Raw genomic sequence first — 27,187 nt, 5'->3', positions numbered from 1 at the left:
AATTAGCTATTAAGTTATAGTTAAGTTTGACACAAGTAGTAGGAATGTTTACATATGTTTCAAAAGATGTTTGGTCCATATTACAATATCAAAATATATTAAGTTGCATGAATTATATCTCAAAATTCTCTTACATTAAAGGAATACATTATTCCTTAATCTGAGAATAGTACACATCTTTGCTTCTATGGAAGTGGAGATAGGAATGGGAATTTTACAAATGTGGATAATGTCTCAGTGAGAAATTCTTTAACTGAAACACAGATATATAGATGTAAGACCTGAAAGAGATAGAGAAATTTTATAAATACAGGAGACAAGCCTAAATTGGAATTAAAAATATCACTATGTTTTTGTAGTGTTTTAATATAAGAGGTTAATACTGAGAATCCTGGGTAGTACAGTAGTTATTGTAAGGGAATTGGGAGGTTATTTTAACAAACAGAAAGCGCTTAGGTAAGAGTTTGGTCAGTTTCGTGGTTACTGCAATAAAGATTTATTTAGAGAAAACCTCTGCAGTGTAAAGAGTGAATTTAGCTTTTCAATAATAAATCTGCAGTGTCTAAATCATTTCACATCATAGTTTTCCCTCCTGAGTTCAAAAGGAACTTAACAAGAGTAAAATAAATGAAATTCTCCACTTTTCCTTTGTTAAACATTTTTGGGGTTTGCTACAGGATGAAAGTAACCAACTATTGAATTACTTCTCATGATGGCAACCCTGACACTTTTCCTCATACAGATTACTTTTTCTTAGGGTATTTTTTTTTTTTTTTTTGGTACGTGGGCCTCTCACTGTTGTGGCCTCTCCCGTTGTGGAGCACAGGCTCTGGACGCGCAGGCTCAGCGGCCATGGCTCACGGTACCAACCGCTCCGCGGCATGTGGGATCCTCCCGGACTGGGGCACGAACCCGTGTCCCCTGCACCAGCAGGCAGACTCTCAACCACTGCGCCACCAGGGAAGCCCTTAGGGTATTTTTTAACCACATGTGTGAAGATTTCCTATCTGTTGCTTATCTTTGTTTCACTTAGCAAGTTCAAGAAGCCAAAGATGTGCTATTCTGATAAATTAATTCCTAAACATAAAAGTAGGTCAAACCACAAACATACAATAGCATGACTCGTCTGTTCAAAAGTAATGATCATTCTAGTGCTTTAGAGCTCTAATTAAAGGCTTAAAATGGACTTTGGGGCTTCCCTGGTGGCGCAGTGGTTGAGGGTCCGCCTGCCGATGCAGGGGATGCAGGTTCGTGCCCCGGTCCGGGAGGATCCCACATGCTGTGGAGCGGCCGGGCCCGTGAGCCATGGCCGCTGAGCCTGCGCGTCCGGAGCCTGTGCTCTGCAACGGGAGAGGCCGCGACAGTGAGAGGCCCGCGTACTGCAAAAAACAAAAACAAAAAACAAACAAACAAAAAATTGACTTTGATGTGGAAAGAGGATATTAAGAGCCTTATTCATATATTTTTTTAATCAAGCAGTGTATAAAGATTTCAGGGACTTGGGTATAAAATAAATCGAAATTATTAGGATGGAAATAATTAGGCTTGTGCTTCTTGGGGCCATCAAGGAAGTCAGACTAATGTTTAAAGTGAAGTCATACCATGAAAGCCTAGGTGGTGAACAGGTCCAATCTGACAAGTGCCCCCAGAATGCAAAGGATCATCACAGAAAGAATGCAAGTGTTAAGAGAGAAGATGACAGATGTGGGAGGCGTAAGTGAAGGACCTAGGAATCAAAGGTGTTCTTGGTGAGGAGGTCAGAACAATGGGAATAGAAGCAGTAATCAGACATAGTGTAAGATAAGAAGAATGCTTTCATGAGCTGAAACTCGTACCTGACTTCTAAAATCAGAACAGCTCATCATATTTAAGCAAAATTAAGGGGAAAACTCTGCACTTAAATGTGGCAAATGTTTACAGGTTATGGATAAATGGTAAAAACAAACAAAAGAACAAACAGGCAAAAAGAAAAAAAACCACAAAAAACTTAACAAAATGTTCCCTACAAAGGAGCAGAGAAGAGAGGCACAGACTTCTCCACAGCAGCAAACACCAGGGGAATTAAATCTCCTTCAGAATTGTGAAGTAAAAGTTGTTTTTCAGACTCAAAGACAACAGGACATCCTCAGACATACTAAGGTTTTAGGAAACATACCTTTTGTATCATACCTTTCTTAAAATAAAGTTACTGAGAGGGAGTGATGTTTTTTTCTGAGACACATGTCAAAATGTCCTCAAGAATGAAAAAGTCATTTATTTATTTATTTATTATTTTTGGCTGTGTTGGGTCTTCTTGCTGAGTGCGGCCTTTCTTTAGTTGTGGTGAGCAGGGGCTACTCTTCGTTGCGGTGCAAGGGCTTCTCATTGCAGTGGCTTCTCTTGTGGATTGCGGCTCTAGGTGTGTGGGCTTCAGTAGTTGCAGCATGCGGGCTCAGTAATTGCGACATGTGGGCCCTAGAGTGCGCGGACTTCAGTAGTTGTGGCACACAGGCTTAGTTGCTCCAAGGCATGTAGGATCTTCCCGGGACAGGGATGGAACCCATGTCCCCTGCATTGGCAAGCTCATTCTTAACCAGGGAGTTCCTTAAAAAGTCATTTTATAAAAGAATTGGTGGTTAGCATTGCAACTAATAAAACATAATATTAAAAATACATAATAATGATTGTAAACATGACTATAAGTAGGAATATAAAAAAGCATCATAATTCTTTTTCTAGCTTTACTGAGATATAATTGACATAAAATTGAGTAAGGTTAATGTATACAATGTGTTAATTTGATACATAGATATATTGCAAAATGATTACCACCCTAGCATTCACTAACACCTTCATCTGGTCACATAATTACCATTTCTTTTATGTGGTAAGAACATTTAAGAGGTGCTCTCTTAACAACTTTTAAGTATAGCGTACAGTATTTAACTATGATCACCATGCTGTTCATTAGATCCTCAGAACCTATTCATCTTATCGCTGGATGTTTGTACTCTGACCAACGTCTCCCCATTCCCACACCCCCCAGGCCCTGCTAACTGGCTGGGTTTCGCTCAAGGGACCCTCTTTCCTTTTCCTCACAGCTCCAGCCCTCCCATTAACACAGTATATTGTAATCCATTCTAGTCACTAAGTGAAGCAGCTGTGCTTGACAGAACCTGCTGTATTTGTTCCAGCTGAAAGTCTAGTCCTCTTATGACTATAGTGGTCTGCATCTTGCAAATCTTGTTTCCTGCTCAGTCTGTCGTGTTATATCACATTTGTATTATGAGAAATCTCACTTTTAGAGAAACACTCAAATGTGGTTGGGGCCAAGGGAAGGACAACAGATTAGACTAAATAGGGTTAGTGATTTTGAAAAATCAAATTAGAAGTGAACTGGGTAGAGTGCAAGGGAAAAACACTGATAGGAGGAATGTGGTCGGATCTTTTTGAAAGGCAGTTTGGCCATTTTTATCAAGAGCTTTACTTTTGCACACCCTTTTCCCCAACAATTCTGTTCGCAGAAGCTTACCCTAAGGAAATGATCATGAGTGTAGTGGATTTGACCACAGCGACTATCATTGCATGTTTAAAATAGTGGGAAAATTAAAATAACATAAATAACTTTAAATGGAATGCTATGTGCCATTTTTTTGTTTTCAATATGTTTTTTAACATAATTATTTACTTATTAATATTTATTTGGCTGCATCGAATCTTAGTTGCGACATGCGGGCTCTCTAGTTGTGGCGCGCGGGCTCCAGAGTGCGCAGGCTTAGTTGCTACACGGCATGTGGGATCTTAGTTCCCCGAGGAGGGATCAAAAGCGCGTCCCCTGCATTGAAAGGCAGATTCTTAACCACTGGACCACCAGGGAATTCCCACCGTTTTTTAATGGTGAAGAAAAACAGTTAATGCCGTGGGAAATTTTCACAAAATATTGTTACAGTAGAAAAGCAGGTTGACAATAGTGTATAGACTACAATTCCATCTTTGTGTAAAAGAAGGAGAGCTGTTGGAAGTATATTTACCAGAATGCAAACATTGTTTCTCTCTGAATGGGGGTAAAATGGGTGATTGGTATTTTCTTCTTTCATTCAACTGTATTTTAACTGTATTTCTGTATTTAACTGTATTTCTCTTTCAAAAATAATTTTGGATAGTCTTAATGTATTTAGCTTCTAGTCTTATATATTTATGCCTGGTTAACAGTTTGACATGTTTCCCTTCTCCAAAATGTTTTTTAATTTTTGACCTAAATCGCATATAATTTAAAAATTAATTTGAAGAGAAAGTGAAATATTCACAAGAATGATGTTTCCTATTTAGGAACATTATATGCACCACCCTGTATTCAAGCTTCCATTTATATTCTTCAGAGAACCTTTAAAACTTTTTTTATATATCTTTTGCCATTATCTTGCTGTATTTATTCTTAGATATTTTCTAGTTTGATACCATTATGCTGGAACTTTTCCAAATAGTTTTTATCACAAGTATAAAAGATTGCTACATCTGGTCACCTTACTGAACAATTTTATGATTTCTGGATGTTTTTATGATGTTGGCTTTTGAGGTAGATAATCTGCTAATAATCAAATTTTCATTTCTTTCTTTTCAGTATTTAAAACTTTTTTATGACTAGAGATTCCAGAACAAAGTTGAGTATAAACTATGATAGTAGGAATTCCTGTATCTATTTTGGTTAGTGTTTTACTTTTTATATTTGCTTTTGGTTTCTGCTATAAGAATTCATCTGTTTACTCAGGCCTGCTTTAGGAGGGTTTAGAATAGTGCTTAATTCTAGAGACCATTGGGGAACAAGTGGGCACATGGAGTCCATTCTGCACACATGTTGCCTTTCAGGGCTCTAAAAGGTGGCCTCCAATAAAGGGCAGAGGTTCCCTCTTCCTCCTCGAGATTTCCAAGCTGTCTCCTTATGTTTGAAGTGTTTCTGCTTTCATCTCCACTGCAGAGTTTATCTTTATGACCTTGAGTACTTGCGGTTTAGCCTTGCCTCACATTAGGTTAGCCTCTGTTGTAATTTAGTGGACTGGGAGATACTATGCCCAGAAGTCTTAAAAGCTTTGCTGGAAGTGCTCTCAGGCACTTGTCTTCATAGAACAGGAGTAAAAAGAATGGGTGGAGCTTGTGCAGTGCCTGTGGGTATCCCTCCCACTGCATACCCTGGAACTTTCTGTAAGGCTGGGGTGGTGGCCTCTCTAGTGTGTTAGTTCAGGCTGCATTTAGGTAACTAACCAGGCACTGCAGTCCTGGAAGTGATGTCATGAAGTCATTTAGTTTTCATTCTTATGGGGAAATTGCTTTTGGTATACAACCTTTAGGGTTTCATTGCTTTTTCAGAAGCATATTTCTCATTAATATCAAAGAGTAACTAAACATTCTTCATCATGTTAAGAAAATTCACTCCTATTCTTAGTTTTCTAACAGTTGGATTTTTAAAAATTTTATTCTTTTTAAAAATATAATAATGCTATTTAATTTCATCAGATGATTTTTGACATGTATCAGAGTGATCAGATATGTTTTTTTTCCTTTATAAGCAGTTTATAATCATCTATCACATTAATGCTATATCACTCCTGTATTTCTGGAATGAAACCTTTTGCTTATGGTATAATTCTTTTAACACCCTACTCTGTTCAAATTGCTGTTTACTTATGTTGACTGCAGTATTATTAATTACATTTGTTAAACACTTACTTTGTGCCAGGCTCTGAGATAAACACTGTGCCCATTATCTCATTTAATCTTTTGAACAACATTGTGAGATCTCCATTTTACAGATAAGGAAACGGAGGCACAAAGATTTCAAGTAACTTGTTTAACATTGCACAGCTATGAGGGTTGTTCGGTGAATCCAGCTTGTTTTGACCCCAAAACCAAATAATAATCAGAAAAATGTTGGGTGACATAAGGGAAATGGCACATGACCTGACTTTGATTAATATCATCAGATTGCCGTAACCAAATACATCTGTTCCCAGTTTAGGGCTATGTCTCTCATTGGAAACAGATTTTCCTGTTTACAAATCAGGGTACCCTTTCCTTAGATCTAGAGAGACATAGACAGTTGTTGCTCTCTGAATCCACATCTTTTGGATGCCATGGAAACTGTCCTTCCTCTTCAGACAAGTGTGTAATGGGTCCTGTGCTTTCAGCTTCGTGTACCTATTCAGATGGTCTTATGATAGAGCTGGAAGGAAGGGAGAGAACTGATTGTTCAAGAGGAGTAAGGGAAGAAGGGGCACACACACCCGGTTGATGTAAGGCCAGAGAAAAATTGGTTCTGATATAATTTGAAAACCTGATAATTTTCAACATTCTGTTTGTGCTTGTTCAGATAGTTGATAATAGAAAAAACAAAGCTACACACTGACTTTTCTATCCTTCCTCTATCTATGTAGAGCTTATGGAATCAAGATCCAGGGAATTCACAGGTATCTCTTTGTTTCTGTTTTCAAGTACAATAATAGATAATAATGTCCACTGTCCTGACTTCACTCAGTCCCCAGGGGTCTGTGCCAGGAGCCAGATGCTCTGGTTTCAGTGACATTGATATTGTCTCATTCTTGCTGGAATTTTTCCAGAACTGGAACATATAACCAGAGCTGCATTCCTGAACACCTCCATCCACCTTCCCCTATCCCCCTTCTCCCCAGCGCACTCACATTCACACCTGAGATCACTACTTGAATCCTCAAAAATCCCCTCTTTGGATCTGAACCTCTTATCTTTTCCCATAAACCTGTTCTCCACCTGTGGTAGGCAGAATAATGCCCTCATGCCCTCCCACCCTCCCCAAAAGGTATCCGTGTCCTAATTTCCAAAACCTGTCAGGTTACACAGCAAAGGCGAATTAAGGTTGTAGATGGAATTAAGGTTGCTAATCAGCTGACCTGAAGGAGGTGGCATCCTGGATTATCCAGGTGCCCAGTATAAACATGAGGATTCTGAAAAGTGAAAGAGGGTGGCAGAAGAGAGCTAGAGAAACAGCAGCATGAGAGCACATGGCTTGGTGTTGCTGGCTTTGCAGATGGAGGGAGGGACCTTGAGTTGAGGAACGTGGGCTACTTCTGAGGTGAACAGGCCAGGAAACCGGTCTTCCCCTATAGCCTCTGGAAAGAAATGCCTGCTGACGCTGTGAATTTTGCCCGGTGAGACCCATGTCAGACTTGGAACATACAGAACTGTAAGATAGTACGTTTGTGTCTATTTTTTATTTGGAGTCACGAGATTTGTGGTAACGTCTTACAGTAGCAATAGGAAGCTAACACATCATGTCATTCTCCTAACCCCGTCTCGGTGCCCCTCACCTACCACTCCTCGAGCTCTTGCTGCCCTGCTTGCGTGTCCTAACCCCATAGGTGGCCATGACATCAGGGGATTGGCTGATTTCTTGCATGGTCTGTCACCCTGATGTTGAGACCCACCCCTGGGGAAACCCTTACTGCTGCTTCTTGTTGCTTTTTTCAGTATTCATTTTATTAAAACCTGACCTTTGCCACAATAACTCTTCCAAATGTCACAACCCCTTAAACCCCCAGTCCTGTCTTCACCTCCTTACATTTTAGCAAATGACTTTACTGATAGGGTTAACACCATCTGTCTTGAGATCCCTCCACTTTCATCTCAGGACCTTTGTGACCTCCCAGTCACCTGTTTCCAGGTTTCCATCTCTCATCCTCAGGGTGACATTTGACAGCGTCAGTACAACTTTCCTTTAACTTTTTTCCACACCTTTGTGACATTACACTCATTTTCCTATCTTTTCAATCCTCCCCACCTGCCAATCAGCCATACTTCTTTTCGGCCCCCGCCCCCCAAATCTAAGCCTTCCTTAGATTCTGTTCTCAAACCTCGGATATTCTCTTAGCAGTTGTAAGCTCCACAACTTCACAGATCACCTAGTGAAAGGATTCCTTTACATCCGACTTTTATGCCTTTTCAGGCCCTGGACGTTCTCCTGAACATCACCTTCTTTTAGCCCCAACACATGGAGAGAGAAGAGTCTTTCTGTAAACGTATCTAGCATCTCCTCAGATGCAGGAGGCAAAAGCCTTGTTTTCTAGACATCCCTGGCCCTCCTGTGGGCTGGGAAGGGAGGAAGAAGCAGGGCTGTGGGCAGGGCACCAGGTCCACCTGAGGTCAACACATGTTCTCCCCGTTCCCTGTTTTGGCCCCTCCAGGATTTATGAGAAACGAGACAGGTTAGGCAAAAGAGCTTATGTTTCATTCTTCTAGGGTTTTGGTCAGTTTTGTCCCAGTTACATTCTTACTGGGTGGGAAAACTGGCTCTGAAACTTTTCAAAGGGGGGGCAAATAAGAGGTATAGTTGCTTTGTTCTGAATGGCTTCTGAGGATCATCTGGCCAATTTTCTCCTCTGGCAGTAGATACTTTTACATCATTTGCTTCAGGTTTTTGTAAGCAGGGGGAGGTTCCGAATTTGGATAGGTGTAAAGGGCCTGAGGAGGCCTAAAGCTTCAAGTAGAGGTGTCAGGTGTCATTGAGAGAGAATTCCATCCTTGTGGATGGCCACGAGTCCTCACCTGAAGTGCTGGACGTGGAGTCCCCTCCTGAAGCACAGCAAAGGAGCTCTTTCCAAGGAGGCTCGGGTCTGTTCCCCGCTCTCCCCAGTGCCTTGTGGACCATGTGCTGCAGAATCCATCTAGATAAGGTATCCAGGACTTTGCTTATTGAGACAAGCAGCCGGCCATCTTGAATCCTTACTGCAAGAAAATATTTAGGAAGTAATATGAAGCCTTTCCTTGGGCGTTACTGATATGAAGACATTTGGGTCCTTAGAATGTGCCAGTTACTTCTCTGCTTTCTGTATTCAGTCAACTGTAAAACTTAGTGTTCGGGTTGTGGCTTTGATTGGTTCCGATGATTTTCCTGGTGTGATGCTCTATGAGTGAACGTGTTGCCCACCATCAAACTTGTCAGGCTCATTGATCTATATTGGAAAGTTCATGCAAGCATATATAACGGATATCATATTAAAACACAGGATGCTCAAAGATGGGTACATTACGGTCTTTACCTCAAGGATTTCAAAATCTTAGACTCTGGCGGGTTTTTGTTTTCTTTTAATAATACTACTGTGATTGCCATTTTTCTGGCCTACCCACTTGTGCCAAAGGAAAGTAAGTTTTGTACTAATTCAGGTGTACATAGTTAAGTTTATCCGGAAAGGTTCAGCCAGCACCTGTCTTTCTTTGGCAGCTGAGCAGTATGGAAACTCATGATTTGGTGGCTTACAACAGTGCCCCCATTGGGACCAGAGATGATTATGCACAGCCTATGGAAGGGCAATGGGCTGTAGCTGCCGGAGATGGGAAACAGCAGCTTAGGTTCTAGAAATAGGAAGCACCTACAGAAGGACATGAAGAGACTGTGCTGAAAGCACGAGGAACTAAAGGGACAGCTGTTTATGGTGACAAAGAGAAGGGCAGGAGTGTGGGACAGAGAGTGGAGCTGGGATATTAACAAGAACGAACACCAGGTAGATGATAAGAGTTGTAAAATACTGTGATTGAGTTTTTCAGTAGGCTGTGTGGAATCTCCTGATCTGCAGAATTTGGAGATCTGAAAACCACAGTCAGTACAGCCTCATCTTCCTGAAGTAATTTAGATGTGGTCACCTGACAGAGGGAGGTCATTTTTTACAGCAGAGGGGTTTTTCAAGGTGTCTCTAGTTCTACAAATGACTAGAAAAGGATACTAATAGCAGCATCTTTTATTCTTTTTCTTGGTTCTTAATTTAAAATAATGTAAAAGAAATACTTAAAAGTCAGTAAATCCCATGTGAATGAACTATTTTCATATTTCTGTGTTACCTTCCAGCTCTCATCCAGTTCACCCACATTTGTTGTGTAGTTGAAATGATACTGTTGGTTTGCGTGTGGGTGTGGGGAGTTGTAGGACCTCAGATGTAGAGGGATACGTTAATCACACTTCAGAGTGCATGGCTTGTCATCACTGGTCAGAGCTGGGCCCTTCGTTATTTATTCATGAGTTCCTTTTTATCCTCATTCCCCACTCCCGTTTCTCTCCCCGCTCCACTCCATTCTATTGTGTTCAGTGTGTATAGGCTTTTGTCTGGATGTGGCCTTGAAAAATGTGTGTAGTTGTTTTGTGGACAGCTTTTTAAAATATACATAATGATACCATTCTGTACATCTCATTCTGTTTCTCTCGATGTAAACATGTTGTAGTGTATACTTGGGCTTGTTATGCTCTGGGATTCTAGGCAGTAATTAGATATATTTTGCTGACCCTCCTGTTCCCCGCTGCCACAGATACTGTTGTTCTGTATACCCTCCAGCAGGTTACTTCATGATATCTCCTGGGAGAGGATGTATATCTGTGGGTTAGTTTGCTGACTCATATGGGCTACATATGCTTAATTTGCTGGAATGGCTGTACCAGTTTACATCGCTAGTAGCAGTTCACATCTTTGCCAACACTAGAATTATCCAGCTTTCTGATTTCTGCCACGCTAATAGATGTAAAATGGTGCTGCACCTTAATTTGCATTTTTCTGATCTCATACAAGTTAGAGCATCTTTTCCTAGTTAATTCAATTTGGTACTTTTTGTCACTTAATTTGTATCCATTGTTATATGTCTCTCTGGTTTTCAGTGTCTGGGTTGATACATTTAATCATAACAATTGGGTTGAATCATATGTAGCTGCCAAACTATCAGGTTGACCAGTTTGACCCTTAAAAATAGCAAACTCTGTGGTCCAACTTAATGTGTTGTTGAACATATAGGTCTTTACAAGTTTTCACCATTATAAATAATACTGCAGTACCATATGTGCATAGCATTTTTCTTCTTTTGAATTTTTCCTTAGGATAAATAAGGGAAAGATTACTGAGTCAAAGAATGAACATTTTTATAGCTATTGTTACATATTGGCAAGTCACCTTCTAAAAGGGCTGTACTGATTTACATTATGCATCATTATTCATCATTTATATCATGACTGTACTAGTTTTACTTTAACTTCGTCTTTATACATTATCATTTAAACGAATACTTGAATAACTGTAAAGCATAACCTCATTGTTATTTGTACTATTTGATCACAGTTAACATTAATCATTTATTCAAGTATACATGGATGAACAATATGTTTTTATGAGTTTGGTCTATTTGTACATTTAGTGCACTTTTCTTTTAATCTTTTTTTTTCAAAGTCAATTCGAAAGTGGGTTTTAATATACCGTAGATGACCCTATCCTCAATTTCTGAAAATGAAATCATTCACTTATAAACGTTTTATTCTTCAGATGACAATCAAAACAAAACACATGATAAAAAAGAAAAGAAGATGGTGGTCCAGAAGCCCCAGGGTACTATGGAATACACTGTAAGTATAAACAGGTAGAATGAAAGTTTGTTAATACCACTAGATTTACATAATGTTTCTCCCTGACACATCCTTCCCCTTAGTCATTTCTCTTCCTTCCTTATTTTTTCCCTGGGTATACCTGTTACTTGAATTACCGTTTGATATGCCAAGGACGACCAATTTTAGGTCTCCATCCCAGACATGCTCTCTGAGTTCCCAAACCAAAGATTCAGCTGTCTTCTCAGACATTAACTTAGACCTCCGTGCCTGGTCTTTGTTCAAGAAGCAGTGGCTCCATCATCCATACATTTCTACAAACCAGAACCTTAGCCTTAACATCTTCTTCACATTACTCTCCATGTTCAATCTTCCTTTCCGTGACCATCCAGCAAGTCTAGGCCAGATCCCTTCATTTTTCTCTCTCGTGGAATCTTTACATAGTTTATCTCCATTTAACAATATTGATTCACTAGTGTGATTGTTATATCTAGATTGTGCCTTAATTCCTATACCCACAGAGAGAGACTAGATTCCTCTTTGGTCAGCACTCTGTTTCTGGTGCTTGCAGGGTATAGGCCTCCATATGGTTGAATCAGCACATGAATAATGCATCGCATGTGTCCATTACTGCACTTCCACGTTAATGTGCTCATCTCTCTCACTGCGCCATGAGCTCCTGGAGCCCAGGAGCTGTGTCTACTTATCCTAGGCCTGGCGTAAAGTGGGCACTCAGTTATAGATCTGTTTTAATTCACTTTGAACCAGCATTGCTGAAGAGTGGTCTCTGACTTCTAGAAAGAAATTAAGTGCTGTTGCCATTGCCCCTGTGTTTTCCTCATGTTTATTTCTTTTCTACTCATTATCTGTGTGCCGTGCCAGGCTCTATATAAGGCAAGCAGCAAGGCCGGTCCCTGCCTGCCGTTTCTTCTGGAATGGTGAATCCTCTCCAAGCTTCTGTAGCATCACACTGAAGAGCCCTGGCACCAGCATTTCATGCTCAGGGCTCTGTGAACATCCCTAGGCATCTTTCTATGGTTTATAGGCTTGGTCCTTTCCAGAAAGGATTTGGGGGTGATTATATATCTCACATTACCGCTGTCTACAATATATTGTTGATCCCCATAACACCTAGCACAGTTCCTTACCTCCTAGAAGATACTGAGGAAGTGTTGGATTATTTATCATTAATAACAATATTAATTCTAAAGCCATGTGTGTATCCTACAGCATGATTCACGAGCCCCTCCAAGGAAATGAGGAGTATCTTTGCTAGGAGATGCTTCACATAGCATGTACTAAACAATGCAGTGAGAGTAAAAAAAATCAACCCCAAATTAATTCATATAAACAGGTGATCAAATTAGTAATTCAGATCTATCCACCTGATTGATTTATGTTATGGAGATTAGTTTTAGTTGGCAAGTTACTCTGTGTACTTGTCGTCGGAAATAAAAGGTGATCCATAACTTCGTGTTTAGAGAACCATGACCGGAACCCCTTACCCGATTGCTTACATTGCTCCAGAGCTGTGGATGTTCAAGCATTCTGTTTAGTTTCAAGCATGTATTGATACCAGTATCCCTCCCAGGGTCTGTAACTTGGTTCCATATGTATGTCTTATCCTTGTGTAATAACGGCAGATTGTTAAAATTTTTCTCCTTTCCTGAAACCCCTATACATAGTATCTTCAAATGTTTGTGTAAAAGTATGAAGCCAATTTATTGATCACTTGCCATGAAGTAAGTGCTCTTGAATTAGAAATTACAATTATGTATCTCAATTTGGATGAAGAAACTGAAGTACAGAGAAGTTAAACAAGTGACCCAAGATCACACAGCTGGCAAGTGGCAGATTTGGAATTCAGGTCCAGCAGTCTGGCTCTGGTCTGTATTATCAATCTGTGTCTTATACTGACACTAAACCCTGATACTCCCCGGATTTGAATATGTTATGTAAATGTATAATGTTTGAAAAAAATATATTTTAAAAAAGTTTCTTCACTTTAGTACAGGTGATTTTGCTCAGGGTAAGGTAGGGGCATAGGTTAAGTTCTCAATGATTTTTTAAAAATATACGTATTTATGTCTTGTTCTAGAAATACGTTGAGGTAATTTTAATGCAGTCTGTAACTATGAACTTGGTTAGCCTGAGGCAGTTCATCTAGTTGGTGGGGGTTTTTTTGTTTTTTTTGGCGGTACGCGGGCCTCTCACTGTTGTGGCCTCTCCCGTTGCGGAGCACAGGCTCCGGACGCGCAGGCTCAGCAGCCATGGCTCACGGGCCCAGCCGCTCTGCGGCATGTGGGATCCTCCCAGACCGGGGCATGAACCCGTGTCCCCTGCATCGGCAGGCGGACTCTCAACCACTGCGCCACCAGGGAAGCCCTAGTTGGTGGGTTTTTGACACTTAAGGGCAGTGAGTGGTAAGTTGAATTCTACATGTGTACCTTTGCCCCTCTCCCCAACCTCCTGCAGCCACCTCAAATTTCCACCTATAATTCGAGGCTCCCCTGGTGGAGCCAGTTCTGCTTACAGGGTCAGCCACCAGTGTTGACCCAGGGCTATAGTTGGGAACTTCTCAGTGACACTCACCAGAATGACCTCCCGCTAACAAGTTCCATCCAGTGACCCTGGACAGGGAGTCTGTCCTGGGATATTGACCTTACCAGAGGCAGCAGACTTCTTTTTGGGTGGAGCTTTTTCACTGAAGTTTCACATCTTCTTACTGCCCTTTTTATTCCTATTCCCCTTCTGTTAGAGAAGGAAAGAAACATGTACACCTGAGACATATCACAAGTTTTATAGATTTAGAGAATAACACTAATTTGGCTGACCATGGGAAATTGTCATTTTTTATTTTAGTGAACAATTTTTGTAGCTTATCCAAAGTTCTTTTAGATTTCCCTGCCTTTCACTTTTTTCATTCATCAAATATTTAAGTGCCTTCTATGTGTCAGGCACTGTGGGGAAAAAGGCCATTAACAGACCACAATCCAGGAGCCTAAAGTGCAGTAAAGAAACAGGCAAATAGACAGAAAAATGCAAAGAGAAAAAGTAGTCCTATTACGCCTAGGAGTGGTACTGTCTGTAATATTTCTTTTCTTCTTAGCTTTATGTTATACCTCACGCGCCCTCTACTCCATACACCTAAGTTGTGCCAGAGTAAGTTTAGAAATCTGTTAGTGGACAGTGAAATTTGAAGATAAGGGAGTCCAGAAATGAGTAATATCTAAGACTTCTTTTGTTAAGAATTGAGAATGTATTCGCTTTTTTCATAATACATTTGGATGTATGTGTTACATTTTTATTCACACATATCACAAATAGATTAATGTTGACTATCAAGAGGAAGGTTTTGTTTGCTTTTTGCTTTGTGTATTGAATCTTGTTTGTTTGATTATTCTAGGCTGGAAGCCAGGACACCCTAAACTCCATAGCACTGAAATTTAACATCACTCCCAATAAACTAGTGGAACTGAATAAGCTTTTCACACATACTATTGTTCCAGGCCAGGTAATGATCTTCTTGTTGAATTTTGCTTTAGAAATTTTGCATTTATTTTTGTTGCCATTTTTAATGACTCACTCTTAGTGTCACAGGATTATCATCAATGATAATGTGCATTGGTTCAGTCTTCCATTTAGATCCAAGACTTCTGAAAGCATCCTGGTACTTATCAACTGTTCAGAGATGAATGCTTTGCAGATGATTAACACAGTTGGCAAACTGTCATTTGGGTTATAGGTGTTTCCATCAAGAGAAGTTAAATTAATGTAACTTTTTTCCCTGTAGAATTTCATACAGATATTCTTAGAATATTTAATTTAGAATTGCAAGTTTCAGTTTAGTCCACTCCTGGGGTCCATTGTGGTCATTGTTTTGTTTTAAATTAGGCAAAATTTTTGTCATTTTGGTCTTGATTTGATACCATGACAAAAGAAGTCAATCCAGCCAAAGGTGGAGACATTCAGCAGGACCATCAAGAAAAGCCTACAGACACACAAAAAGATGCTCAACATTGCTAATTATTAGAGAAATGCGGATCAAAACAGCAATGAGATATCACCTCACACCAGTCAGAATGGCTGTCATTGAGAAGTCTACAATAATAAATGCTGGAGAGGGTGTGGAGAAAAGGGAACCCTCCTACACTGTTTGGTGGGAATGTAAATTGGTGCAGCCACTATGAAGAACAGTATGGAGGTTCCTTAAAAAACAGAGCTACTGTATAATCCAGCAGTCCTTCCCCTGGGTATATATCCAGAAAAAACAAAAACTCTAATTCAGAAGGATACATCACCAGTGTTCATAGCAGCACTATTTACAATAGCCAAGACATGGAAACAACAACCCAAGTGCCCATACACACAGTGGAATATTACTCAGCCATAAAGAAGAATGAAATATTGCCATTTGCAGCAACATGGATGGACCTAGAGAATATTATACTTGGTAAAATAAGACAGAGGAAGACAAATACTATATGATATCACTACACATGAAATCTAAAACATAATGCAAATGAGTCTATATACAAAACAGAAATAGACTAACAGACGTAGAAAACAAACTTATGGTTACCAAAGGAGAAAGGGAAAGAGAGAGAGACAAATTAGGAGTATGGGATTAACAGATACAAACAACTATACATAAAATAGATAAGCGGCAAGGATTTACCATATAGCACAGGGAACTATATTCAATATCTAGAAATAATCTATAGTGGAATATAATCTGAAATATATATATATAACTGAACCACTTTGCTGTACACCTGAAACTAACGCAATACTATAAATCAGTGATATTTCAATTTAAAAAAAAAGCCACACATTTTTTCCCAGGCTTTTAGTACTTTGTTAAACTAAGTGAAATTGACATGTCATATAATTTTGCCATTCTCGGTTAATCCAGCAAATTTTTAAATACCTTCTGCATAAGATATTCTTATGTTTCTACTTGAAAACTACACTTAGCCAATAAATGTAAATGGCCCAGTCATTGGCAGATCCTTGCTGAGGCCAAGTTTCCAGTCCCATCTATAGAACTACTTGGTTGCCATGAGCACATTCCGGTTCCATTGCTAACTTACTAGACCATGTTCCTGCATCTCTACATTATAGTGACATTTTTATTCAGGCTGTATACTGCTTCTTCTAAGTATAACTTCATTCAGGCAGTGGTGGTATTCTTTGCATTTCTTTCATGGGCAGCAAATGAAACCAACAGACCATAAATTGACCAGTTTGTACTATCATGCTTTTGGTATTTATGTCCTTGTCAAAAGGAGATATTACTATCTTGCTGATACCAGGTAATTGAGGGGAAATATGAGTTAAAACTTTTTCAAAATTAATAAATTTTTATCTCTAGGAAAATTAGATTCCAGGCACTTTTATTGGGTTTCTTATAATCTGGGGTATTGCTGCATAATGTGTAACTGACCCATAGCAGTGAACCTAGGCTTACTAATTCAAGGCTGAAGACTGTAGTCACTGGGACTTAGTAAAATCATTTAGGGTGATTCCTTATTCGTTTACTAAGTGAACGGGATTAAGGTCCAGTAGCTAATAGGAGGTATAGAAACTGTTTTAATATGCCTAGTTAAGGGTAAAAATATAGAAATAGGTGCCCCAAAGCTTCGTTTCCTTTGACCCTTTAGTAACTGTTTGACTTGGGTAAGTCACTTCCTTTTTTGACCCTGGTTTCCTTATCTCTGAAATATGAGGGGTTGGGCTGCATTATCTCAGATGTCCCTTCTAGACTTTAATGTGCTGTGTAGCCCTCATATAACTAAACAGTTATGTGCTGTTAGTTGTCCCAGCATCTAGCTCCACTTATGATTTTTCTGGCAAAGATAAGGAATTGAGAAGAGTGATCCAGACTCACTTCCATGTTGAAGTAAGACGTATTCTGACTGAGCTTCCCTGTGTTCAACTGTTACTTCTGTCTACAGTGCAGTGAACTGTTTATGCATAGGAATTATCCCTTTGATTTGACATTTAGAGTGTCAGACAATAGAATCTCACTCTATGTTGCCTAATGCCTGTCAAGAGCTCAGGTGCAAAAAAAAATATTAATGGAGAATTGTTTGGAAGAAATGACATCTATCCGTCCCTCTAGCCTAGATACATATGATACATAAGAGCTGTATACTAAGACCATGTAATTTTAGCCTTCTGTAAATTGCTTTTATGGAACTCCAAACTTCTGACATTTTCCACTGACCCATTTTGAAATTGTTATAAAGAACAGTCCTTCAAACTGTTTATTGTATTTACTGTCAATGTGTCATCAAGGACAAAGAGTTCACTGTGAGACACTTTTTTTTTTTAATGAGACTTCATGGGAGGATACTTGTACTTCTAAGAAACTGGTTTGTTTTTATTTTATGAACATTGAATTCTGTTAACTCACGATGTCTATCTCTTTGCATTGGTTATTTGGAAACTTAGAGCCAGTTTTATGGCCCACTTCTCAATGAATGTTTGGTAATTTTGGAGCACATTTTCAGTATAATCAGTCCTCATCTTATTTCTCCTTGATGGTGATTTTCCCACCTTTATCTTAATGTGTCTTTTGTTGTGGCCTCATTTTTTCTGGATTGAAGAGCGATTTAAAATAACTAAAGTTAAAATAGAGAGATGACTGGAAGGATGGAGAAGAGTGAATAACAGTGTTAAACAGCTGTTACATGATTTGCTCTGAATTATGTTTTATAACATTAGAGGTCACTTTAAGACTGTTTTTGATATAATGCCAGAATGTAGCCATGTCTCGTGAAAAAAGTGTTGAATAACAGAATCACAATAACATTTCGGGAACCAGAATATTTTACAGAAGGAAGCTATTTAGTACAATTTAGGGGATTTTATTTTATTTTATTTATTTTTATTTTATTTATTTTATTTTTTATATTTATTTTTATTTATTTTATTTTATTTTATTTATTTTATTTATTTTTAGATAACCTAAACAGTGATGGAAGAGAAAGTATTGATTATTGATACTATCTTGTACATTGATACTATCTTGTACAGTTTATCATATAAGGACCTTACTGCGTTAGCACTCAGGGCCTGCTTTGAGTTAGGAAGCCTAGATGTGTCCCCTTCCTTCCTGACACAGGAATTATGTTTAGAAGCATGCCATGTGACTCTCTCCTCTATTCCCTTGTACTATTAGTACCCTGCCCTGGAAGGCTCTTCCCTCCCTATCCAAATCCTATGTATTGTCCAAAGCTTCACTTGGACCCACCTGCTTCATATGGCCTTTGCAGAATACTCCCCCCCTTTCCTCTCCCCTCTGTGAGCTCCTGCAGTGTGTTCAGTACCCTTTGCACTGCACACGTCTGCACACATTCATATTGCTGAGTATAGTTTCATGGATTAGTCTGGAAGACCCCAAGTAGCTCATGAGTTCTGTGACAGCCAACTAGGTCTTAGTCACACACCCAGCATGATACTGTACAGAGAGTAATTGCTCTAAACACTGCCTTGTGGTTTGCCCAATTCCTGGGACTCACCTAGCTTGTCTTCCCCATTCTCAGGTTCTTTTTGTGCCAGATGCCAACTTTCCTTCCAGTACCTTAAGGTTATCATCATCCAGTCCTGGTGCTACTGTCTCTCCTTCATCATCAGATGCAGAATATGATAAACTGCCTGTATGTATTTCATTCATGCACTGAAGTTCATATTTCTCAGCAATGGTTTTGAGTTATTGCAGAATTCTACATGTTATTTTTCACGAGAGTTCATCTGAAACTCTCCTCCCTCGACAAAGAGGTGGGCTTAAGTAATTTGTCATTAGTTGAGAGAAGAAACCTGTTCACAATTAAGGTCTCAAAGGCAGAAATGCATGTCTTATTTATGTAGAAGTATGAAGTTAAGCTCTCAATGAGACCAATAATTTATTTGTACTACTTTACTCCTTTTTCTAAAGAATTTGAACCATGAGTCCAATATAAATTCTTTGATTTAAGGTATTTGCTAAAGACACTTGATGAGGCATTTTTATGGGTTCATACATATGTGCTTTTTAAAAATCTTAGTTTGATTTGGGTGATATTTTTGAAGGTTGAAAGACATATGCCTTTTTTTATGTTCACGTTAAATAGGAACAGGTTACTTACAGGGAACGTAGATGGCTTGATTCAAATAAATGAATAATCTTTTGAAAAAGTGCTTCTATTTGATTTTGGAAAATTTTGCTTTCTAAAGGATGCTGACTTAGCAAGAAAGGCCTTAAAACCCATTGAGAGAGTCTTATCATCCACTTCTGAAGAGGACGAGCCAGGCGTGGTAAAATTTTTAAAAATGAATTGTCGCTACTTCACCGATGGAAAGGTATATGGCTATGCCATTTGTTTCCTTTTCTTGGAGTCTATGGAAAACTAAACTAGTTCCAAATTACTGAAGGCAGGCTATTTTAAAATATCTTACCCGAAGTTTCAGCTTTAAGATTTCACAACTGTCCATTAGTTTTCCCCTCTTGGATGCCTGACATTTGACTTACTGAGGGAGTAACAATCATCACGTTGAAATGCGATTCTTTGTGACCTTGGGTTTATTACTTATATTTCAGTTCTTAGCCCATAAATTGTTAGAGAGACAGTACAGAATGTGTTTAAGAGCAAATGCTGGAGTCGGGCTCACTGAACTTAAATTCCAACTCTACCACCACTAGCTCTGAGACGATGGGCAAAGTATTTGAATTTCTTAAGCTTCCATTTTTCCTTATCTATAAAGTAGGAACAATAATAAAATTTAACTCATAGGATATGCTAATTAAAAGAAAATTCATGTGAAGAGCTAAACACCTAACCTGGAAAATGGTTAAGTTCTCGACCTGTTTGCCGCTAGAAATTCTGGTATGAAAAATGTCTGTTACATCGTGGTTTCAGTTTTTTGGTTGTTGGTGTTTTGTATAAAGAACAAATCTGACATTTTGTGAGCCTCTGAAGAAGGGGTAATATTGATACAAAGTGAATTCCTGTGCTCATAGTAGAGACTTCATGCCAGGTTCAAATGGTAGGAAAATACATTATTGATATGCACTTGAAACTTTTGCAACTAAGACTAAGTAGTGCTGAAAGGCAAAACTTTTTGCCAAGGTGATCACTAAACTCATTAAGAGTATCAAAATAAATAACTTACCTAGGGCTTCCCTGGTGGCGCAGTGGTTGAGAGTCCGCCTGCCGATGCAGGGGACACGGGTTCGTGCCCCGGTCCGGGAAGATCCCACATGCCGCGGAGTGGCTGGGCCCATGAGCCATGGCCGCTGAGCCTGCGCGTCCAGAGCCTGTGCTCCGCAACGGGAGAGGCCACAACAGTGAGAGGCCCGCGTACCGCAAAAATAAATAAATTAAAAAAATAACTTACCTAAAGGGAGTTATTTATATCCTGCTGTCCCTGGTAGATAACATCCCTGTGGCCAACAGGGTCTACCATATAAACTGACCAAGTTTCAGACTTTAAGTACCCACCAAGCTACTGTTCTTTGCTTTCGGTTTCCATAGTTTGGATATATTCACTTTTGTCTGCAAAAATTTCATACTCCTATTTGTGTCAGATTTTGCTGAATGTGGGCTTTCTAAGCATCTTAGAGCAAAATATTAGAAGTACAGCCGCTCCCTTAGCACAGTACCAGGCACTTGCTGGACAGGTAGTGAATATGTGCTGAGTGGATTGTAGAGTACCCAGTTCTCAATTTGGAAGGTACCTGGGACAGCCCTTCTCATTTTACAGACAGGGCGTTGGCGAATCTGAGACATACATGTGAAACCCAAGATCCTACCACAATTGTACTATTGCAGCAGCCGTGCTAGAACCAGGCTCAGCTGATTGCCACAGCGAGGCAAGCCTGTTTCTCTGCTCAGCACACCGCACCCAACGTTGTATTTCATCAGCCTGTTTTTTCCAGCCCTCGTAGAGGGGATGCAATTGCCCTGCAGGATACCATGGTTCAGAAGGTCAATGGAATGGCAACATAAGTTCATTAAAGCTGCTAGGGTGGTTGCATCTTGCCTGTAGCGACTCTGTACTGTCTTTTTCTTCAGGGTGTGGTCGGAGGTGTCATGATCGTTACTCCTAACAATATCATGTTTGACCCTCATAAGTCCGATCCCCTGGTCATTGAAAATGGGTGTGAGGAGTACGGCCTCATTTGCCCCATGGAAGAGGTTGTTTCCATCGCGCTCTACAATGACATCTCCCACATGAAGATCAAAGATGCCTTGCCATCGTAAGAGATCTTTCTTTGTTTACCAGAAAAAGGGGTATTGGGAGAATTAAATGCAATTAAAAAGTGAGGGCATTGGCAGGAGTGAGAGATTGTGTAGAGGTGAATTTGAAGGTAGAATATTTGTGCACTAAATTTTAAAAAATAGAAAAAGGAGAGGAAATGGAAATGATAAGGTCAATAAGGAAGAGTGAAACATTCAAATCAAAAAATCATGTAATAATGGTATTTCTTTGGCTTATTTTTCTGAAGAGCAATGCATGTTCTTAATTTATGAAAGAATAAATGAAGTTTCTCTGAAAGAATTTGTCTGATTATCAATAAGAGAATAGTATTTTCTCTTTGGTTTAACTGGTAAACAGATTTACATTCTTCCTCATTCAAATTCTAGGATAGGTATCTTCCCAGCTCGTGTGTTTCCTTAATCCTGTGTGGAGAGAGATTTGCGTGGACATGCAGAGCCACTGCCCCTGTAACCAGAATACCTTAAGTGGTGTGCAAAGGCTGTAATAGTAGTTTGTTTTGTCTCTTAAATGTAGATGGATATTACTTTAGTCCTGATTACTTTTGCCTTCTAAAACTGAGTTTTTTGATTTAAAGAAGCTCCCCATGAAGAAAGGGTTTAAGAAAACTCAGAGAATCGATTCACTTGTAGGGATAATCTGACTCTTTCTGTCATTTTGTTAGTGTGCCTATTTCTGTATACTATATATGTGCTAGCAGTAAAACACTTTAGAAACTCTTAGTGATAGCAAGGTAAAGGCAAAGCAGTGGGTCCAACAGAACAAAGGGAAGCTAGCCCCTTGGAATCAGGAAAAGAAGGGAAGGTAACTAGGGAACTAACCCAGACACAGCGTCCCTAGGGGTTTATGCCAGCAGGTTCCCCTGGACTTCTACAGTCCTTAGCATCTGATCCACTAGACCCTTACATGCCCAGCCACTGAAGGAACCACTGGAGCATGGTCACTGGGTAGTTTCCAAGTTCTGGCAGAAGTGCCTAGAGGTTTAGGAGGCAGTGTAGCAGACCAGGCAGTCCTGAAGGATGATGCCTGGGTTTCCCTGGCTCTGCCACTTATGGCTGCATGACCTTCACGAGTGACTGAATCTTGAGCCTCGGTTTTCTCATCTGTAAAATGGAATTAATAGTATTCTTCAGCTTGCAGAGCTGTTACAAGATCTAAAAGCATTGATATACCAAAACTCTTAGAAAATAGCCTGGTACCTAATAAGTATAGGCTGTTTATTTGAACCTTCAGTTCATATCCGAAACTCTAATCATTGTTCTGTGGGAATCTTTTATTCACGCAGAATGAGACTTCTAATGCATCTTAGTGCACGTCTCTTGTGTGGCAAGGATATGAAGATAAGTGGGTCACGGCCCCTGTCCTGCAGTTTACTGGGTGCGACAGGTGGAGAGAAGTGGTAATTGAACAACACTGTAGATACAGACGTGCACACGGCATTCCATGAGAACCACATGAAGGAGTGTCCAGCTACCTTGGAATCTTAGATGAGAAGGAGGAGAGGGAGTGAAAGAGTCACTTTTGGGAAGAAAGTGTGAACATGAGGTGACAAGAGGAAAGAAGATAAGAGTAGGTAAAGATACAGTTAAGTTTGGAAGTGGATGCACAGGCAGATAGGGGCATTTCTTGCCCAATGATGGCTTCAGTGGAGGAATACTGTTACACATCTTCAGCTTAGGATGTTAAGTATTCTTTTAATAATAGGGAAGGTACGTTCTTACAGAAAGATTCCTCTCAATGTGAGATTGTGTTTCATGATCCGGGCCTAATGCTGTAGATGGGGGGAGAGAGAGGAGTTGAGAATTGGCTCCTAATGTGTTGAAATTATTTCAGAATTGTACAGTGATTGCTACCGTGGATGCAGGTATATAAAGACTTCTTAGGCTAATGAACAGTATGTGCACCCGTGAGCAAAATAGAATGTGGTAGTGGAATCAGTGTGAAATGAACTTGGTATTGACCTCAGAATTCCATCAGTTGTTTAAAGTAGTTTAAATTTCATTATTTAAAGTTGTATGGTAAAACAAGAAGTGCAAATTATCTAGCTGCCACGTGCAAATAGTTTTTAAAAGAGAGAGAGTGTGTGTGTGTGTATGTGTGTGTGTAAAATCTCTCCATCCTCACCTTCAGGCTTTATATATTTTGTGTAAGACATTTTGTAACTCCAGCTGCCACGGAGACTAGGAACAGAACAACCGAAAGGATTATTGGTCATTATTAGGTCTCTGGCTGAGTCTAGAAAACATTCATTAACAGCAGAGCCAGTTGACACCACTATGTACTTTGCCCCGGCAGAGCTTGACAGTTGTGATGCAGAAAAAGAGATGGCTGAATTAATCCCGGCTTGGATTAGGTAGAACAAGAAGGGAGGGATAGACAAGAAGGTAATATAGGAGGCTGATTAGAGTGCAGTCGAATGCATTCTTTGTGGGGGTCAAGCTAGCTAGAGAAGGAAGAGATGAGGAAGGGGCTTAGGTGTTCATGGAAGATGGTTTTGCTTATTAATTTGCTAGTTAAGTATGTGAAAAGCTGGGCTTCTTTGTTACAGGACTTACTTTGGCCTTTAATATGCCAAATTAAATTTTGGGTCTGAAAATGGAAATTATACTACATTACACTAACTTATTTGACTCTAGGATTGAAGCATCTTTAATCTGCTCACGTTGAGCAGAACACTTTTGTATGTGCAGGTTCCTGAAGAACAGAGATACTGTTACAATTGTCTTTTAGCATGTGGTGTTTAGGGGCTCGATGAATGATTATTGAATTGCAATGAATTATGAATTAGAGGCTTTTTAAAGTGTTTGTCAGAGCCTGACAATTACATAGGCTTTTATTTTGTATTGGAAAAAGCATGGGTGTTCCATGCAAGTGATTTATTCAGTAACTTTGGGGAGACAGTTCAAGTTCAGTAACTTGAACTTCCTGGCACTTTGTTGAGTATTGTCATAATTATTTCAAAGCAAGAATAATAAAGTATTACCTGAATATGATCTAGCCTTTTTAGAAAATTTATTTCTGAAATCCAAAAATGTTATTTTTAAATAGGGTTTTTATACCTCTGTGTTTTAACCCACTATCGACACTAGGGTAAGCGGAAATACAGATTTAAAAAAGTGTTTCTTGACAATTTATTTTACACTTTGGAGAGCATGTTTAATCAATGTTTTCTGTGTAAATCAAATCTGGGTAGTAGACCATCTGTTATTAAGGAAGAACAATTAACTGTGTCCCAGTTCAAAATTTTATAGAAAAGTAAATTGAATGAGCTCTTACTTATAATAATTAGTATAAATTTCTTAACTCTTTCATTTTATTACAATATCAATTTTACTTTATGGCAATGAGTAACTGATAAAACCTCAAATCTGCGTAGTAAAGCATCTGTTATTAAGGGAAAAAATTGACTGTGTCCCAGGTAACTATAAAATTTTAAACTGTAAAATGGAGCAGGTGCTGTATATCCACAATAATAGTGGAAATCATCCTCTTGCATCTCCTTCAGGAGTAGAAGGATGTCTTTTATTGGAAGCATCAGATCTTCCAAAATTATGGTTCAGTGTCAGTCATTTTATAGAGCAGTTAAACGAGTAGCTACTCAGTCAATGAGCCATTCAGAATTAATGTAGTTGGTTTATGTACTATTTTATAAAAAAGGAAAAGCCTTGAATATCTAAGGAATTTTAGTCATAGTACTGAAACAGTCCCTCTCCTTTGTCCTTCATGAAAATCAGAAACATTATTTCATCATTAAAAATCTGGTGGGTGACATCTCCATGTTCATAAATGACCTCAAATACCATTCATTTGCTTCTAATAGGATATGCGAGCAGCTCTCATGGTTCTTTATTTTGCCACTTTTTATAATTGATTTTATTTTTCATTTTGAAGTCGATTTCTGGATTTCATTTCCTTATTTTAAAGTCCTTTAAACATAAATTTAAGTTGTAGTATATTTATATTTTGGTTTTTGGCTGGGTTTTGTTTTGTTTTGTGCCTTTCATCCATTTTGTTTTGGTTTTTGTCTTTAACATTCCATGTGCACCCACCATTTTTCCCCCCACAGTGACCTACCTCAGGATCTTTGTCCTCTGTACAGGCCTGGAGAATGGGAAGACCTGGCTTCAGAAAAGGATATCAACCCATTCAGTAAGTTCAAATCTCTCAACAAAGAAAAACGGCAGCAGAATGGAGAGAGAACCATCACTTCAGATTCCAAATCAACAAGAGCTTTGGAGAAGTCAACAGAACACACAGAAAAGAAACCCTCAGACAGCTCTGTGTCAGACAAGTTAAAGAAACTGGAATTCTCTGCAGAGGCAATCAAACGGTCTGCCGCAGTAGCTAAAGTCAGCAAGGAACTTTCTGACACTCAGGCTGCATTTGAATCTATAGCCAAAGAAAATTCTCTCTTAGGAGAAGAAGACGACTTCGTTGACTTGGAAGAACTTTCTTCTCAAAATGATAGTGGAATGGACAAAAGAGACACCTCAAAGGAGTGCCTTTCTCTTGACCCAGCGGAGCTAAGGAAGACTAAATCACAAACAATAGGTTCTACTACGGAAATGCAGGTGCAGTCAGCCCTGAACTTTTCAGAAACAGAGTGTGATGCTGAATTGAAGGGGACCCTAGATTTAGAAACGTGTGAGAAGCAAGATATAATGCCAGAGGTGGACAAGCAGTCTGGTTCCCCAGAAAGCCAGGTGGAAAACACATTGAACATACATGAAGATCTAGATAAAGTTAAACTCATTGAATATTACCTTAATAAGAACAAAGAAGGGTCACAGTTACCTGATAACTTGCAGAAGGCAGAATTAAGTGATGGCAAAAGTATTGAGCCAGTGGGAATAGACATCACTCTTAGTAGTTCTCTTCCCCAGGCAGGTGATCCCCCAATTGAGGGCAATGAACAGCCAGATAAAACCTGGGTGAAAGAGAGAGCACCCCTTCCATTGCAACTAGGCTCTTCTACAGAAGAAAATATGAATAAAGTGTATCCGGACTCCTCTTTGGAACCTACTCTGGACAACAGCTGCCAAGGTGCACAAATGGATAATAAATCTGAAATTCAGTTATGGCTATTAAAGAGAATTCAGGTACCCATTGAAGGTAAGCCATTTTTAGTGTCTTTATATTCTGTTGTATAGGCTTGTTTCATTGTGCTTCACAGATAATGCATTTCTTTTTCTTTTTCTTTTTACAAATTGAAGATTGTGGCAACCCTGTGTCAAGCAAGTCTGTGGGCACCTTGTTTCCAACAGTATTTGCCCACTTCATGTCTCTGTGTCACATTTTGGTAATTCTTGCAAGATTTCAGACTTCATTATTATGGTGATCTGTGATCAGTGATCTTTGATATTACTGCTGTAGCTCACTGAAGGCTCAGATGATGGTTGGCATTTTTTAGCAATAAGGGATTCTTTAAGATGTACTTTTTTATACATGATGCTATGGCACACTTAACAGACTACAGTATAGTATAAACATAACTTTTATATGCACTGGGAAACCAAAAAATTTGTGTTACTTACTAGATTGCGATATTTACTTTATTGTGATGGT

The 27,187-nt window shown here is 39.3% G+C and overlaps 1 protein-coding gene across 10 annotated transcripts in view; it reads left to right on the top strand.

Annotated features, from left to right (window-relative positions):
* The window catches only part of NCOA7 (nuclear receptor coactivator 7), a 158,626-nt gene that overhangs the window by 84,967 nt on the left and 46,472 nt on the right, over positions 1 to 27,187 (top strand). For 8 of the 10 annotated variants that reach the window (XR_004352511.1, XR_004352509.1, XR_004352514.1 and 5 more), the window contains 6 exons: positions 11,301 to 11,380; positions 14,766 to 14,873; positions 18,910 to 19,023; positions 19,580 to 19,705; positions 21,418 to 21,602; positions 25,689 to 26,734. Coding sequence is in view for 2 of the 10 variants with exons in the window: in XM_032651065.1 (XP_032506956.1) it covers positions 11,301 to 11,380; positions 14,766 to 14,873; positions 18,910 to 19,023; positions 19,580 to 19,705; positions 21,418 to 21,602; positions 25,689 to 26,734 (1,659 nt within the window). In the remaining 8 variants the exon portion in view is untranslated. The remainder of the gene's footprint in view (positions 1 to 11,300; positions 11,381 to 14,765; positions 14,874 to 18,909; positions 19,024 to 19,579; positions 19,706 to 21,417; positions 21,603 to 25,688; positions 26,735 to 27,187) is intronic. The other 2 variants (XR_004352508.1, XM_032651067.1) reach the window with 1 other exon arrangement.

This window comes from Phocoena sinus, chromosome 12, assembly GCF_008692025.1.
Source record: "Phocoena sinus isolate mPhoSin1 chromosome 12, mPhoSin1.pri, whole genome shotgun sequence".
Classification (NCBI taxonomy): Eukaryota; Metazoa; Chordata; class Mammalia; order Artiodactyla; family Phocoenidae; genus Phocoena; species Phocoena sinus.
This window is presented reverse-complemented; position numbering and strand designations above follow the sequence as displayed.